Raw genomic sequence first — 15,624 nt, 5'->3', positions numbered from 1 at the left:
GCTCATTAACATTGTCATTTGAAAGTTGTTGTTTTTTTCATGGATGAACTATATTAGCTGGATTTACCAAGTCCGTAACATATTTTACAGGCCCCCAAAAACCCATTTATGCATTCTGCTTATGCATTATGCTTCTTACTTTCAGCGATGGGTTACTACATGAACACTTTCTGCCAAAGTTAGTAGTCACAATCACAGTGACAGTTTTGATTGGTTCACATGAGGGATGTCAGTGCTCTTCTCACTGGTTTCATGTGGGCTGGGCTCTGTTGGAAAAAACAAACACTTGTGCTCATTAAAAGATGTGACTGGTAAGAAAACAGTGCCCTAAAGTTAAAATAAAGGCGGGCTTCTGACCGAAGGTTGCCAGTTTGATTCCATTTGAGCACCCAATTACATTAGACTTCCAAACATCCACCAATGGAGTGCCTTTGAACAATGGACTCAACTTCAACTGCTTAATAGACTGTGGTTTAACTGGTAACCAGGTGTTCTTAAAAAAAAAAAAAAAAAAAAAAAAGAAAGAAAGAAATGGTCCCCAAACCCACCCTAGAAAAGGTTCAAACAAAAAGGGCACAAAAGTCACTGAAAGGTTATACAAGTAAAATTTAAATATTATAAAATATGATATAAAAGACTGTGGAGGACAAACAGTTAATTATAATTTACTTTGATAACATTTCAAATCAGCTGTTTGTGTAATACTTGTCAAAGGCAATCAGTTACAAAATGTAAGACACACAAAATACAACATGAACAGATTCCTAAAATTCAGGACAATCATATATACAATCCATCCACCACATGGAAATGATGAGCTTTTGTGAGCTTGAGTTCTTTGATACAAATCTGTCACATTTCTCTGATTCTCTGATCAGAGCTGTATCTTCAACTGATTCAGTGAATTCCCTGCTACAATTTTTTTTAAATATCTAAATAACCCTCACAAATAAAAAAAAATACATTGTATAAAAATAATCTATTTATAAAAATTATCAAATTCTGTTGAATCAAAGAGAAAACCTGTGCTTCTTCACACCTCTGATTCGATGGAAGAGGCTCAGAGGTTTGTGAACGTTATAAATACCTCAACACATGCAGCACTGAGAAAATGTCGGCTTATGTTATAACAGACTCAAATTATTACAGGATGTTACAGGATGTAATAGCTTCCTTATGCCGGCTGTCTGCCTGTGGAGTTACAGCACAGATGTTAAATAGACACAGTGTTGTGATGAATTGATTCAGTCAATGCGGACATCAACAATACTTGTGTCAAAGATGTGTCAAATTACAGTTTTATACTAATATAATGCTATCATATTAGAGCTTAACTTTACTTGTCATGGTAAAAACAACACTGCAGAATAGCATAGTTTTGGTAGGAAATAATGCCTGATATGTATTAACAATAATTCATTCATTCAAGTATTCTAGCACAGACAGTCTGTCTATCCTAAAAAACGAAGAAAAAAAAATTCGAAATAATTACAATATATTAAACAGCTGCATACACGATGGAATTTTGCAGGAAATAGTAGAACGATTCAAACAAGTGCTTTCTAATATGATGACATAGTATGTCAGTAACTTTTAGTCACTTATTGTCATAGTAATGATTTCAATTATTTAAAATGCTGCAGTAATGATTAATAATAGTTGGATATTTTGAAATGGCATCAAACACACTGTAGTGGTTTTTGCACTTCCCTGATGCATCTCAATTAAAGCCTTCCTATTATTGATTTAACATTTCATACAAGTGATTTGTGCAAAGTCTTTGGCCCATTCTGTTTATATGATTCATTGCTGATCGTCAACTTTTGCTACATTAAACAGGACACACTTCACTGAACACACACTTCCCTGAATTCTAGGAAGCAGCAAATATACTTTCACTTCTGTCTTTATCAGTACTTGATCATTCTTCGCTTGTTCAGCTTCACAAGTCACAGCTCAGTCACTCACAAAACACCTTTTTCTGTTAAATACCAGAAGCAGCTCATAACTAAGGTGAGTCGTAGGTGAGGCTTCTTCTAATGCATTGTGCAAACATATATTCTGGTTCCCCTCTTAGAAATGTCTTCCCGTTTGTTTTCAGTGCCATTTTGACATGTATGAATATGTGCAATTGGAGAACTGAGACACAAAACATCGCCCGACACACAGAAAGACATTTAGCAGCCAGCTCAGCGTGTCAAGATTTGTCATTAAACCTCAAGTAGACAAATACATTTGGCTAATTTATCATCCAGCTAGTTTCCATAAGTCTTTGTTGCTGCTTTACGTAGGGCAGCGTAATAGGTAGTCTACCAGGAGCATGTTTCAAACAAACCATTCGTTTAGCTTTTATTCTCCACATTTTGGTAAACAATGAGAACCCCCCCCCCCTCCTTTTTAATGCACCTTTCTCCTTTTTTTCAACGCACCTGTTACATATTTGGGGGGGGGTGTTTTTAAAAAATCGGGGGGGAAAAAAAGAAGGGGGAATTGTGTTTTTGGGGGGGGGGGTTTTTTTTTTCAAAAGTCGAAATTTTATCATGTTGCCACTAAACAATTGTTAATTTTTTTTTTTTTTTCCCCCGGGCTTTTTTTTTTTTTTTTTTTTTTTTTTTTCGCTGTCCTGGCATCCCCACTCTCCACTTCAAGGCACAGCTACATCTTCCCTGCTGTATGTTGAGGCGTGGAAGCTGAGGAATGGACCTCCAGTGTCCACTGGTGGAGCTCCTTCTTCCTCTGTCTTTCAGCTCAGCAGCTGACATAACTGGAATCAAACTTAACTTCCCTGCATTGTGTCACATCTTCACCTGTCCAACCTTTAGCTGGACCATTTCAGATAAACTGGCTCGTTTGGCTCAGCGTCAGGTTCACTAGTTAAAACCAGCTCAGATAATCAAGACCCACAAAGTGCATGGCCAGCCATGATATCGTGTAAAAACCAAAGGAAGCTTCAGCTTTAATCTTCACTCATTTCTTGGCCTTGCTGTCTGGTTTCTCTTCTGTGTTGCCGTTTGATGAGGTCTGCCTTGCAGTTGCAGGTCGGACCTGGGAAGGGTCAGATGTTGCCTTGGTGTTGTTAGATTGGACTTTGGCAGTTTCTGGACGTGTTTTGGACTCTTTCTTCGGCGGTGGAGGGGTGGCTGGCTGCCAGAGGATGAACTCATGCAGGAGTGTGTTGACAGCCTCGGGACACTCCATCATGACCATGTGACTGCCGTCTTCCAGGACCTTCAGGAAGCCCATTAGGAGGATCTGACAGAAAGTTAAAAGCAATTTTTTTTGGATTCAACAAAACAGTGTATTTTGTGACAAAGCACTGGCCTGGTACCAATGGAGATGGAAAAATCAAGCTGTAAGTTAGTGCGCAGTTTGAGTAGAGCTCCTATAATTAAGAGGCGGACAACCATGTTACATTGTTGAGTTCACTGAAGAGATTAATTCACGGTCCCTGACACTCAGCTGGTTGTAGCTAGTTGCAATGTTTAAACCCATTATATACAAATGTCTTACACCAAAGCACACCTTAAACCTGCAATAACCGAATTTTTGGTCACTTGTGGCGTTTTTCCATTACATGGTACCTGCTTGACTCTACTCTACTCGGCTCGACTCGACCGCTGTGCCCCGTCTTCCATTTTCCATAGCAGATTTAGTACCGGCTCATGCCTGAGGCGAGCGTGGCTGGTTGTCGTAGCGATGCCGCAGGAAACTGCCGTAACCTAACGCGACACACACACACACAGAACGTCGAAGGTGTGTTGTTTTTCACTCTCGGCATGTGGCTGTTGCCACAGCCAGAAGACAAATTTTGTTTCAAAAGAAGCTGGAGGCAGCAAAAAAAAACACAGCTGGGTATTTAAAAATGGCGGTTTTGTTTCAGGACACCCCCGTCTGTCTCTAGCAATGATGACACAGTGATTACTGACGATTCTCACTGACCAATCAGTAGTCTGCAGGTTTTCACATGACCTTTTGGTATCGCCTCAGCTCGCTTGGAACCTGGACGGAGGTGGTACTAAAAAAAGTACCTGTTAGCAGGTACCAGGGACTTTTTTTCGTAATGGAAAACCAAAAAAGGCGAGTAGAGTCGAGCAGGTACCATGTAATGGAAAAACGCCACTGGTGTCTGCTGAAACAAGCTGTAAACACAACACTGACATACAGTACAGTATCGCCATTTAAGTTGTGACGACCTTGTTGCAAACATTTGCCTATTTCCACATCCAACAGACGCAGGTATTTAATCTCTTTCTTTTTAGCTCAGTTTTGGTCTCCAGGGAAATATATGGCTCTTTAGCACTAAATGCTCCACTATGTTCACCAGCTAAGTTGCTAATTTTGTCCTTCTGCTGTTTGGTGCTGAGCATGTATAGTAGTGTACATTGGGTTTATCGCAGCTTGTTAGCTGAAAACAGCTGCCCGCTGCTTCTGGACACAACATTGATGAGAATGGAGAGATTGCTCCACAACAGGCCAGAAAACCAGAAAAATGACCTAACAGATGCTAAAATGCTCCATAGAGCTGAGGGAAGCTGCAGAGTAAAGTTGTACTTTTCTGTGGGTTTTCACTATGACCTGTTTCACAGTACACCTAGTTATGTGATCCATTGTTGATCTCCATCTCCATCTTCGTCCGCTTATCCGGTGTTGGGTCGCGGGGGGAGCAGCTCCAGCAGGGGACCCCAAACTTCCCTTTCCCGAGCAACATTAACCAGCTCCGACTGGGGGATCCCGAGGCGTTCCCAGGCCAGGTTGGAGATATAATCCCTCCACCTAGTCCTGGGTCTTCCCCGAGGCCTCCTCCCAGCTGGACGTGCCTGGAACACCTCCCTAGGGAGGCCCGGGGGGCATCCTTACCAGATGCCCGAACCACCTCAACTGGCTCCTTTCGACGCAAAGGAGCAGCGGCTCTACTCCGAGCTCCTCACGGATGACTGAGCTTCTCACCCTATCTCTAAGGGAGACGCCAGCCACCCTCCTGAGGAAACCCATTTCGGCCGCTTGTACCCTGGATCTCGTTCTTTCGGTCATGACCCAGCCTTCATGACCATAGGTAAGGGTAGGAACAAAAACTGACCGGTAGATCGAGAGCTTTGCCTTCTGGCTCAGCTCTCTTTTCGTCACAACGGTGCGATAGATGGAATGTAATACCGCACCCGCTCACCCGATTCTCCGACCAATCTCCCGCTCCATTGTCCCCTCACTGCGAACAAAACCCCAAGGTACTTGAACTCCTTCACTTGGGTAAGGACTCATTCCCTACCTGGAGAAGGCATTCCATCGGTTTCCTGCTGAGAACCATGCCTCCGATTTAGAGGTGCTGATCCTCATCCCAACCGCTTCACACGGCTGCGAACCGATCCAGTGAGTGCTGAAGGTCGCGAGGCCGATGATGCCATCAGGACCACATCATCTGCAAAAAGCAGCAATGAGATCCCCAGCCCACAGAACTGCAACCCCTCCCCACCCGACTACGCACCGATATCCTGTCCATAAATATTACAAACAGGATTGGTGACAAACGCAGCCCTGGCGGAGGCCAACCCTCACCGGAACGAGTCCGACTTACTGCCGAGAACCCGGACACAGCTCTCACTTTGGTGGTACAGAGATTGGATGGCCCTGAGTAAAGAACACCCTCACCCCATACTCCCGCAGCACCTCCCACAGTATCTCCCAGGGGACCCGGTCCTACGCCTTCTCCAAATCCACAAAACACATGTAGACCGGTTGGGCATACTCCCAGGCCCCCTCCAGGATCCTTGCGAGAGTGAAGAGCTGGTCCGGTGTTCCACAACCAGGACGGAATCCGCGTTGTTCCTCCTCAACCTGAGGTTGGCCTCTCGAACGAACCCTCCTTTCCAGCACCCTTGGAGTAGACTTTACCAGGGAGGCTGAGAAGTGTGATATCCCTGTAATTGGCACACACCCTCTGGTCCCCCTTTTTTAAAGGGGAACCACCACCCGGCCTCTACCACTCCTTTGGCACTGTTCCAGACTCCCACGCAATGTTGAAGAGACGTGTCAACCAGGACAGCCCCTCCCCACCCAGAGCCTTGAGCATTTCTGGACCGGATCTCATCAATCCCGGGGGCTTTGCCACTGTGGAGTTGTTTGACTACATCAGTGACTTCCGCCCGGAAATCGACGACAATCCCCAGTCATCCTCCAGCTCTGCCTCTAACATAGAGGGCGTATTAAGCGTGATTCAGGAGTTCCTCAAAATGCTCCTTCCACCGCCCTATTACCTCCTCAGTTGAGGTCAACAGTGTCCCATCCTTACTGTACAGCTTGGATGGTTCCCCTTCCCCTCCTGAGGTGGCGAACAGTTTTCCAGAAGCACTTTGGTGCCAACCGAAAGTCCTTCTCCATGTCTTCTCCAAACTTCTCCCACACCCGCTGCTTTGGCGTCTTTCGCGCCAGAGGCTGCAGCCCTCCGGGCCCTTCGGTACCCTGGAACTGCCTCCGGAGTCCTCTGGGATAACATATCCCGGAAAGACTCCTTCTTCAGTCGGACGGCTTCCCTGACCACCGGTGTCCACCCGCGGTGTTCCGGGTTACCGCCCTTGAGGCACCTAAGACCCTAAGACCACAGCTCGCCCGCAGCTTCAGCAATGGAAACTTTGAACATTGTACCTTCGGGTTCAATGCCCCCAGCCTCCACAGGGATGCACGAAAAGGCTCCGCCCGGAGGTGCGAGTTGAAAGTCCGTTGGACAAGGGCCTCCTCCAGACGTTCCCAATTTACCCGCACTACACGTTTGGGCTTACCAGGTCTGTCCAGAGTCTTCCCCCACCCCTGACCCAACTCACCACCAGATGGTGATCGGTTGACAGCTCTGCCCTCTCTTCACCCGAGAGTGTCCAAAACATACGGCCTCAGATCAGATGAAACGATTATAAAATCGATCATTGACCTTCGCCTAGGGTGCTCTGGTACCAGGTACACTTATGAGCATCCCTATGTTCGAACATGGTGTTCGTTATAGACAATCCATAACTGCACAGAAGTCCAACAACAAACAACCACTCTGGTTTGGATCAGGGAGGCCGTTCCTCCCAATCACGCCTCTCCAGGTGTCTCCATCATTGCCCATGTGCGTTGAAGTCCCCCAGCAGAACAATGGAGTCCCCACTGCGGCCCCATGCAGGACTCCACTCAAGGTCTGCTAAGAAGGCCGAATACTCCGAACTCCTGTTTGGTGCATATGCACAAACAACAGTCAGAGTTTTCCCCCACAACCCGCAGGCGTAGGGAGGCGCACCCTCGTCCACCGGGTAAACTCCAACGTAGCGGCGCTCGGCGGGGGCCTGTTAGTATCCCCACAACCGCCCAGCGCCGCACCCCCTGAGCAACTTCGGGAAGAAAAAAGAGTCCAACCCTATCCAGGGAGTGCGGTTCCAGAACCGAGACTGTGCATAGAGGTAAGCCCCACCAGATCTAACCGGTAGCGCTCCACCTCACGCACCAATTCCGGCTCCTTCCCCACAGAGAGGTGACGTTCCACGTCCCCAGAGCCAGCGTCTGCTGCCGGGTCTGGTCCGTCGAGGCCCCTGACCTTCACTGCCACCCGTGGCGCGGCACGCACCCCCAGCGGTTCCTCCCACAGGTGGTGGGCCCATGGGCTGGAGATGTGGAGCCACGCGCTTGTTCGGGCTGTGCCCGGCCGGGCTCCGTGGCAAACCGGCCCCAGGCTGCGCCCGGCGGAGCCCGCGCCGTCTGGGCCTGGCTCCAGACGGGGGCCCCGGGCTTCCTCCGGGCAGGGTCACTCGATTTCTACCTTGTTTTTCCATTGGGGTTTTTGAACCATTCTTTGTCTGGCCCCTCACCTGAGACCACTTTGCCTTGGGAGACCCTACCAGGAGCACAAAGCTCCAGACAACACAGCCCTCAGGTTCACAGAGACACACAAACCTCTCCACCACGATAAGGTGATGGTTCACGGAAAAGATCCATTGTTGATATGTAAAAAAAAACAAAAATGATATTGATTTTCCTTTGCTCCAGAGGCTTTTTCCATTCGTTTGATTATGGTATAAATCTTTTTTTTAAATGTTATGGTAGGTATTATAATTTAGAAAATGGTCAAAAATAATGAAAAATTTGTAAAATTTGTGGTTATGGCTGAAATGGCAAAACGGTCCAGATTATTCTACAAATATAACAGACAAAGTGTAAAGGATATGGTGCTTCATGGCCTAAACCATCAGAAAATAAAATCTAAGGTTTCATTTTGATGTTATTTTTTATGACCCGGACAAAAAAACTTGACTAATTTTGACCATCTGGTTCTCTCAGTTCACTCTAACCAAACATTTGGCTCACACTATGACAGCAGTGTTTTTAATAGTGTTTTTTAGGCCTTTGGGGGTTGAAGAGGCCCACTCACCTCCGCCATGCGTTGGTCCTCTTCGATGGGGACAAACTTGTCGTGCATGCCGTGAACCAGCAGGATGGGCACTGTGAGTTCAGCATGGTAGACCTCGTCCCCCTCAGGCCAGTACTGCCCGCTCATCATGGCGCGCAGCACAAAGGACGACACATTGAAGGCGTTGTTATCTTTTAGCAGCTGCTTCTCCTTGGCACCCTGCCGAGCAAAGCCAGCCCTGTAGGGGGCAGAGCAAAGGAGATTCACCTGAATTACAAATGGCTTAAAAAAAAAAAAAAACAGTATTCTGATTACAATAAACTGTGGTTGAAATTAACACAACACAGTGCCACATGGAGGTAGAATGAGCGTTAATATCACACTTGACCGTAGCTAGCAACATAAATGTTTTGGTATTTCAGTTGGAACAGTTCTTGTTCATTTGATAACAGCTGCTAGGTAAGTTTGGGAGGTTGAAGATATTTGAACTGATGGTCAGGACACAGCCATGCTGTTAGCCTCAGACGTCTCCACATACTACAGACTTGATGCCACTGCATGTTTATGATGCTCATTGTTTTTGTTTCTTTTTGCCTTCCAAATGCGATTATTTATTTTCATTATTTCTAAATAAATGTTAATCCATGAGAGCTATCTGCTGCAGCTTTAAGTTACATTCTATTGTATTTCATACCACCCTATCACAATCAGTTATTTAAGCTTCTGCTCCAGATTCTGCAAATAAAATAGCATAGAAGACCAATTACAGTACATGTTTATTAATCATTTTGACTGGTAACATTGTTACTGTTACTGTTGTGTTGCTGCCTGTCTTACTTAAGAAAGCTCCAGGCTAGCAGCGGCGAGAGGCAATGAAGCACACAGGTGGGCAGGTTGAAGATGGAGCAGAGGCTTGGCTCCAGAGCTGTAGGACCACCTCCATTGATCATCACCATCTTGTGGACCTGTTCCGGATACTCGTGGGCCAGGAAGGTACAGAATGACACACTAGGAGAGCAGAACAGAAGGCTGGTTATAGGACAGGCTAGGACAACCAGGGTAAACATGCTTATGTTTGTTTTAGTATAGTTAGAATGTATATAGGCCTACTGTATCTGAAAAGTGTATTGGGAATGACAATTCTGGCATTTTAGAATGTACGTATTTAATATAAACTTATTCATCAGAAGAAATCAAAGCACTGTAACACTATAATATTGAATAGCTGCAACTGTAAAATAAACAGTGAGTATGGTAGTAACACATCTGTCATATACTTATCACATGAATCAATCAATTCTTCAGTCTATAGGGAAAATTACACATTAAAATCTCCCAGAGACCACTTGTAACCACTGTGGCTACAAGTGGCACAAAATTTAGACAAAAATAAACCCTAAAACGTAGTGTATCAGTTACACAGCAATATCTATGTAAAGTTTCTTAATTAGCCATACAGTGCCAAATACAGCTGCAATGGCAAATCCACTGAATGTATTGGATTGAGAACTGGTGCATCTTATTGCTTATAAAGTCAATAAGAAAAAGTCATTTGTAAAAGGAGATGAGTCTCACTTTACAGTACAATACAAATACAATCATAAATATCCTATAACTGAAAAGCAAATGCAAAAGCACTTGAGAAGTTGAAACCAGCAAATGTTTGGCATTTTTGCTTATTAAATAAACGAAATGATTAAGCAACTATTAAACATAAACATAAAACTATAAACTAAAACTATGTCAATGTCCAGTTCACTGATATTGAAATTGATGGAATTACACAATATTATAAATAAGAACATGCTCATATTGCATGGGCTTCTCATACTTAATATTATGGGCAACGAAACAGATACAGTTAAGTGTCTTTCACTCTCTCACTTTAATAGTGATATTTAACTATTTTTGGCATATCCTGGAGTCCCCTAAATCCTCTCTTTCAATTTAGCTGTGTAATCATGTGATCTTTTACCCATAAGAATGTCCTATGAGAATATTCCTCTTCCGTGCATATCTCTTGAAGATAAGTCTCATATCCTCAGCCAGGGCATAGAAAGTGTATGCAGCAGCTATGTGCGGTGCTGAGCTGGCTCCGTGACCTGCCAGGTCTGGGGTGATCACCTCATAGCCCAGCTTGGAAAAGTAGTCCAACTGGCTTCCCCAGATGTCCAGTGAGCCTCCCACTCCATGGATGAAGAACAGAGCCACGTCTGCATGTGTCCCTTTACAGGCTGATATCTTCCTCTCACAGTCGATCACCACTGTGCGCTTGGGCTTCCGCCTGCGCTTCCTGAGTTGCTGCGACTGGCCGGTCTGTCCAGCAGCAGGTGCCTCTCTTTCTGCTCCTGTTTCAGCTGATCCGTCTGTTCCAGCTGTGACAGACTTAGACCTGGCCTCAGGCATGGTGGCGGGCGGTGAGGAGTTACCACAGTCTGTCAGTTCAACCTCTACAATGCTGTTTGGGTCTGTCTCCCCGTTCTGGCAGTTTTTCAGCTCTGCACTCGCCCTGTCACCCAAGTTCTCAATAAATAGCTGTCCGTTACGATATACTGTGATCTTTCGTTTGCAGCTGATACTCCCACCCTGCCCAGTGGGTTCCTCCACCACCTGCCGGTCAGGGATGATATGTCGAACCCGCAGGACGCGGCCTGGTTTCACCTCCACAAACTCATAGCCATCAGCTAGTTCTGAGGTTTCTACAGGAACAACAACGTTGGACGACTTTGAGGTCAGGCAGCAGAGAAGACCCTCCATAAAGCTGGTCAGCATGGCTGCCAGTCTGTAGGGAATACATTCATATAAAAATACACATAAATCAGCACCACATGCAAACATGAATGAAACAAGGTCAAAGAAAACCAAAGGTACATAAACTATAAAATGAACATGTTTACAAGCAAGTACTCCATTCAACTTATATAGACTATAAAGGTCGGTAAACTAGTAAAATATCTTTAAGTGAAGCCTAACAATCTAGATTAACTAATCAACTCTATTTCTGTTAACCATTAAGTTTGAATCAGGTTTGAATACATAAACACCCTCAACACATCAACATCATTCAGTGGTGAAGTGTATTTTCTGTCAATTGGAGCCCTTCTTACAAATACATCTAAGGTCTGTTATTATTGGCCAGTACTGGCTTATCACAAACATAAAAATATCAAAGTATACTTATTTACAACTTGTGATGTTCAAATGTACTATATATTAAAAGAATTCAAGTTATATTGACGTAAATTTTGATAAAAAAGAGAGAAGTCAACAGAGAGAACCGTAAAAATGTAAAACAAACACACTCCATATACTATGGCAAATTAGACAACGGTAGAGTTTTAAAAATTCACATCAGCAATTATAATTTTGGTGTATTGATTAATATGCAGAAAATGAGCAGATGGTGGAATCATCATTAAGTTCATTTTGTACATACCTCTGTTTTAATTCTTTGATAACACATCTGATTAGATGTTTAACCTGTATTTCTACCTACTGTAAGTTCTATAAGTTGCACATTTATGTTTACTATATACACTTTTTTTTTTAAAAGAACATCACTCAGTATATTGTTGTCATAACATTGTATTCTACTAACTCCCAAATATTAGCATCCAAAGCATCAAAATTGCTGTATTATCACTCTATTGCAGTGTTATGTTGTGCAATTTTTAAAAAGTTTTCTTAACTTCAGACATCTTTAAATCTCTACATTAAATGAGCATCTGGGAACGTACAATACATGCACCATTCAAAGATGTGCCTTTACAATCTGGTGTTAAATTCCAACTGAAAACCCTTGAGACTTTCTGTCAGACGTAACAGCATCGTCCCTCGGTGCAGACTTTGGGGGTATTAATAGACCGGACCAATAATAGCTCCCTGAGTTAAAGCTGTCCGCCATGTGATCACTCTGCACCGGCGCACACTGCCATACTGTCTGTCAATCCACAAAACAACCAAAGGTAATTAATGGTAATTTTTTTGTAGTATGGCCCAGTAAACAATCTTTTTAAATTATATTAAATATTAAAGGAGATTACTTTGGTGTAAATTAATCTCATATAGAGAAAACGCACACACCCCTTACATTTATGATAATGTGGAGAAATGCTAAATGTGCACGTTAAAAAGGTAAGGTTTTAATATTTAAAACCACGAACCATCAGAGAAGTAAATAATCAAAGAATGAATGTCTCATACACAGTACAAGTACAGTATAAACAGCACGTGTTAGGTATCAGTTGATTATCTACCAATGCCAAAGCACAGCAGCCGATCAGGGTCTGCAAGTCTCTCTGCTTGTGGCATTATCCTTCCTCCCTGTTGCTCCCCTTCATGCTAGAGGGGATTATACTCTCGGTCTCTCGGTCTAAGTCCACACAACACAATCTGTTCATCTCCTCTCTCGATGAAAACAGTGACACTGTGCGGCGATAGTTTTACCTTCTGTTTGTTTTGTTTCATCTTTCATCTGGGGATTATGGACACAATGTAATATTCCTGCTTCGCTGGCTATTCTCATGCCCTTTCTGCTTACACTTGCACATCCTTTATCCAAACAGCAGTGCTGTACAGTGCTATTTGCCAACCAACTGTCAGAAGCTGAGCAGGTCATTTTGATGTCACTGAGGGTGACATATTCAACTAATAATATCTTCACATCAAAAGGTATCCATTATCCAGACACAAGGTGTGACCTGAGATATAAGCAATTCTTTTTTTCTGTTCGGTTTCTTAGTGTCCATTCACCCCAAACATTGACACAAGTATAGACATATATTTACGTTTTTCTACCCTTACAGACATAAAAACTCCCATAAATCCACCATCACCCCCAGATTCAACTCATACACCTCAGATATTAGAAGTAACTTAAAAATAGACCAATGGTTTTTGATAAAAACCAAATACAGAGGTGGTGTTGTGTGGTAAAGTTCTGTCTTGCCATGCATGTCCTTAGCTCTTTTTCGTCGCAGTCTCCCTTGTCACTCTAATCTAGTTTAATATATATATAAACTAGCTCCATCATAAGACATGCTTGCAGGAAAACATCAGGGGCTGGCAAATAACTGAGCAAAAGACTTTTCAATTTAGTAATACAATCTGTCCAATCTTCTCGTCTTAATTGAGGCTGTGAAAATGGCCTGCATCGTGCATGATGCAAGTGCATGCTGATTTGATTCTCATTTGTATTATCACAATTCTTCCTTGCATATCACAATTTATTCAGTTTGGTAGAATACACAAAAAATATCTGTATTGGCAACGATTAGGCCTCATCATTACAAACCAGACCATATTTGGTACAGCACTGGGGACTGCCTAGACAGGAGGTTGTTTCTGTGCTCTTTTTAAGCAACGTAACACAAAATCACACCTGGGAATACCTGCCCATTAGACCATGGGCTAATCGTGACAGTAATGAGGGAAAGGTGAAGGCAACAATTTGACTTTTACACCCCAATTATAAAGCTGGTCCAAGGAACTGACCACCTCAGTCACAATAGTGCATCCCTAACTGATTGAACAGAATATGATACGTAAAGAAAACACTGCTATCTTCAATAATATCCTAGTGCTGTGTCTTATTATTATGTGAGTTTGCTTCTCTGTGCTTGATCTCTTCCATTTGGACATCGTACTGTATGATGAAGAACTGCAGCAAGTTTGATTCCCCTTGTGGTTACTACTGTTAAGTGGCTTCTGTTGACAGTGGCTGCTAGAGGCTGTTATATAATGATCCACGCAGGTCAGACACAATCACAGTGACTGATGTCCAGTAAAGAGCAGAGACTGTCCCCATGGGGGATTAAAAACAACTACAGTAGGTTCACTGTTGATAGACCCTGGCTTGCTAAATTATGTGAACATGAATCCTAATCCATTTTGCACTTACTTACTGTTTTATGCCACGATTTAATCAATAAATAGTGCTGTTTATCTTTGAAATGTATATTTCTTATGGATTTTTGCAGGATAGTTTCAGCATAAAAAGAACTGTCCTGTGTATTGCACACCCGAAGATGAATATAACCTCACTCCCTATATGTTGCTTGCTATATGAAGACAAATGCTCTGACTCAATAATAATGTTCAGTCATGTGTGCATGTTGTTCAAATTGGACAGTTATAGTGGCCATTCAGCAAAAACGTCGAGCTCACAGATTCATATAACAGGTCATAATTGATACCAATTTGAGCAAAAAACCAAACAACTGTTCACACATGGAACATCATTACTAAAATAGCTTTGTCGCAGATTTTGGTAAAATAAAACTTGTTTAGGCTACCTAGTGTTTAGGGTGAATGGGCCCCATCTATTCACTAATAATAATAAGGCAAGTGCCAGAATATTTTCCCTTAGGCCTACTCTATTGATAAATGGCATATTTTTGACAAAACTCAAATAACTCAATAACCCGTTTGTCTATGTTAACTGCAACGCAACTTCATATGCAGCGATGTATTGTCTGTTGCCAATAATTTACACTATAAAGTATAATATGACAAAACAACACAGACAAGTTCAAAGAGAAATAGATGCCATTAAAGAAAAATGCTTACCTTTATATTTTCAACTATTCGCGTGAAATAATGTAGTTTTCTTATGAAGCACCGAGGAAGTAGGCCTAATGACGAGAGCTGTAATCTGTTGCAGTCAATCCAATAATCTAATTTATCTGGATTCTGTTGTCCTGTAGGTAGCCTCCACATGGCGGCCAGTGTTAGCCGACTGACAGCACATCTCTCTTTGTGGTACTGAGGTATAGCTCCAAAATATCAACATGTTCCAGCACTCCACTTCCACGTTGGAATATTGGTGACGGCGCTTGAAGACGCACCGGTATGAGCTCCGCCGGATGTGTCTCCTTTCACTGTGTCGGTGCGACTGAACCACTGCAACCCGGTTCAGCTTGTGGATGTGATGAGCTGCCCCCCTGCTGCTATGTGACGGGAGAGGATAATGATGTGCTCTATATGTGGTGTAAGGAGTAGTCTTATTGAATTATAAAGTAATGGATTTTTAAAATAAATTAAAAATGTGAAAGCAACTTGTCCATAAAAGATAATCTTTCTCTGAGTTCACTATATATTACATTATACTACAATACCTCTGGCCATAACTGCTACTTGAGGTGACGAATTAATCGATGCACTATTCTACCAATTATCTATTTGCTCCACGATGTAGTGTGTAGATGTGTAATAGGCCTACCTATGAGCTGAGATGGGTCCAGAGTTTGTGGGGTGGG

General features: G+C 43.2%; 1 protein-coding gene across 1 annotated transcript; it reads right to left on the bottom strand.

Moving 5' to 3' along the window:
* Positions 1 to 2,624: 2,624 nt before the first annotated feature.
* On the bottom strand, positions 2,625 to 15,400 carry abhd8b (abhydrolase domain containing 8b). Its single transcript, XM_039810178.1, has 5 exons — positions 14,936 to 15,400; positions 10,344 to 11,150; positions 9,206 to 9,376; positions 8,390 to 8,606; positions 2,625 to 3,252 (listed from the first exon to the last, which is right to left on the bottom strand). Exons 2-5 carry the CDS (start codon positions 11,138 to 11,140, stop codon positions 2,968 to 2,970), a joined length of 1,470 nt encoding a protein of 489 aa, XP_039666112.1. The 5' UTR covers positions 11,141 to 11,150; positions 14,936 to 15,400; the 3' UTR covers positions 2,625 to 2,967.
* Between the last annotated feature and the right edge of the window lie 224 nt (positions 15,401 to 15,624).

This window comes from Perca fluviatilis, chromosome 9 (assembly GCF_010015445.1).
Source record: "Perca fluviatilis chromosome 9, GENO_Pfluv_1.0, whole genome shotgun sequence".
In the NCBI taxonomy this organism is placed as follows: Eukaryota; Metazoa; Chordata; class Actinopteri; order Perciformes; family Percidae; genus Perca; species Perca fluviatilis.
The sequence above is the reverse complement of the archived record's forward strand: the minus strand, read 5'-3'. Positions and strand labels throughout refer to the sequence as shown.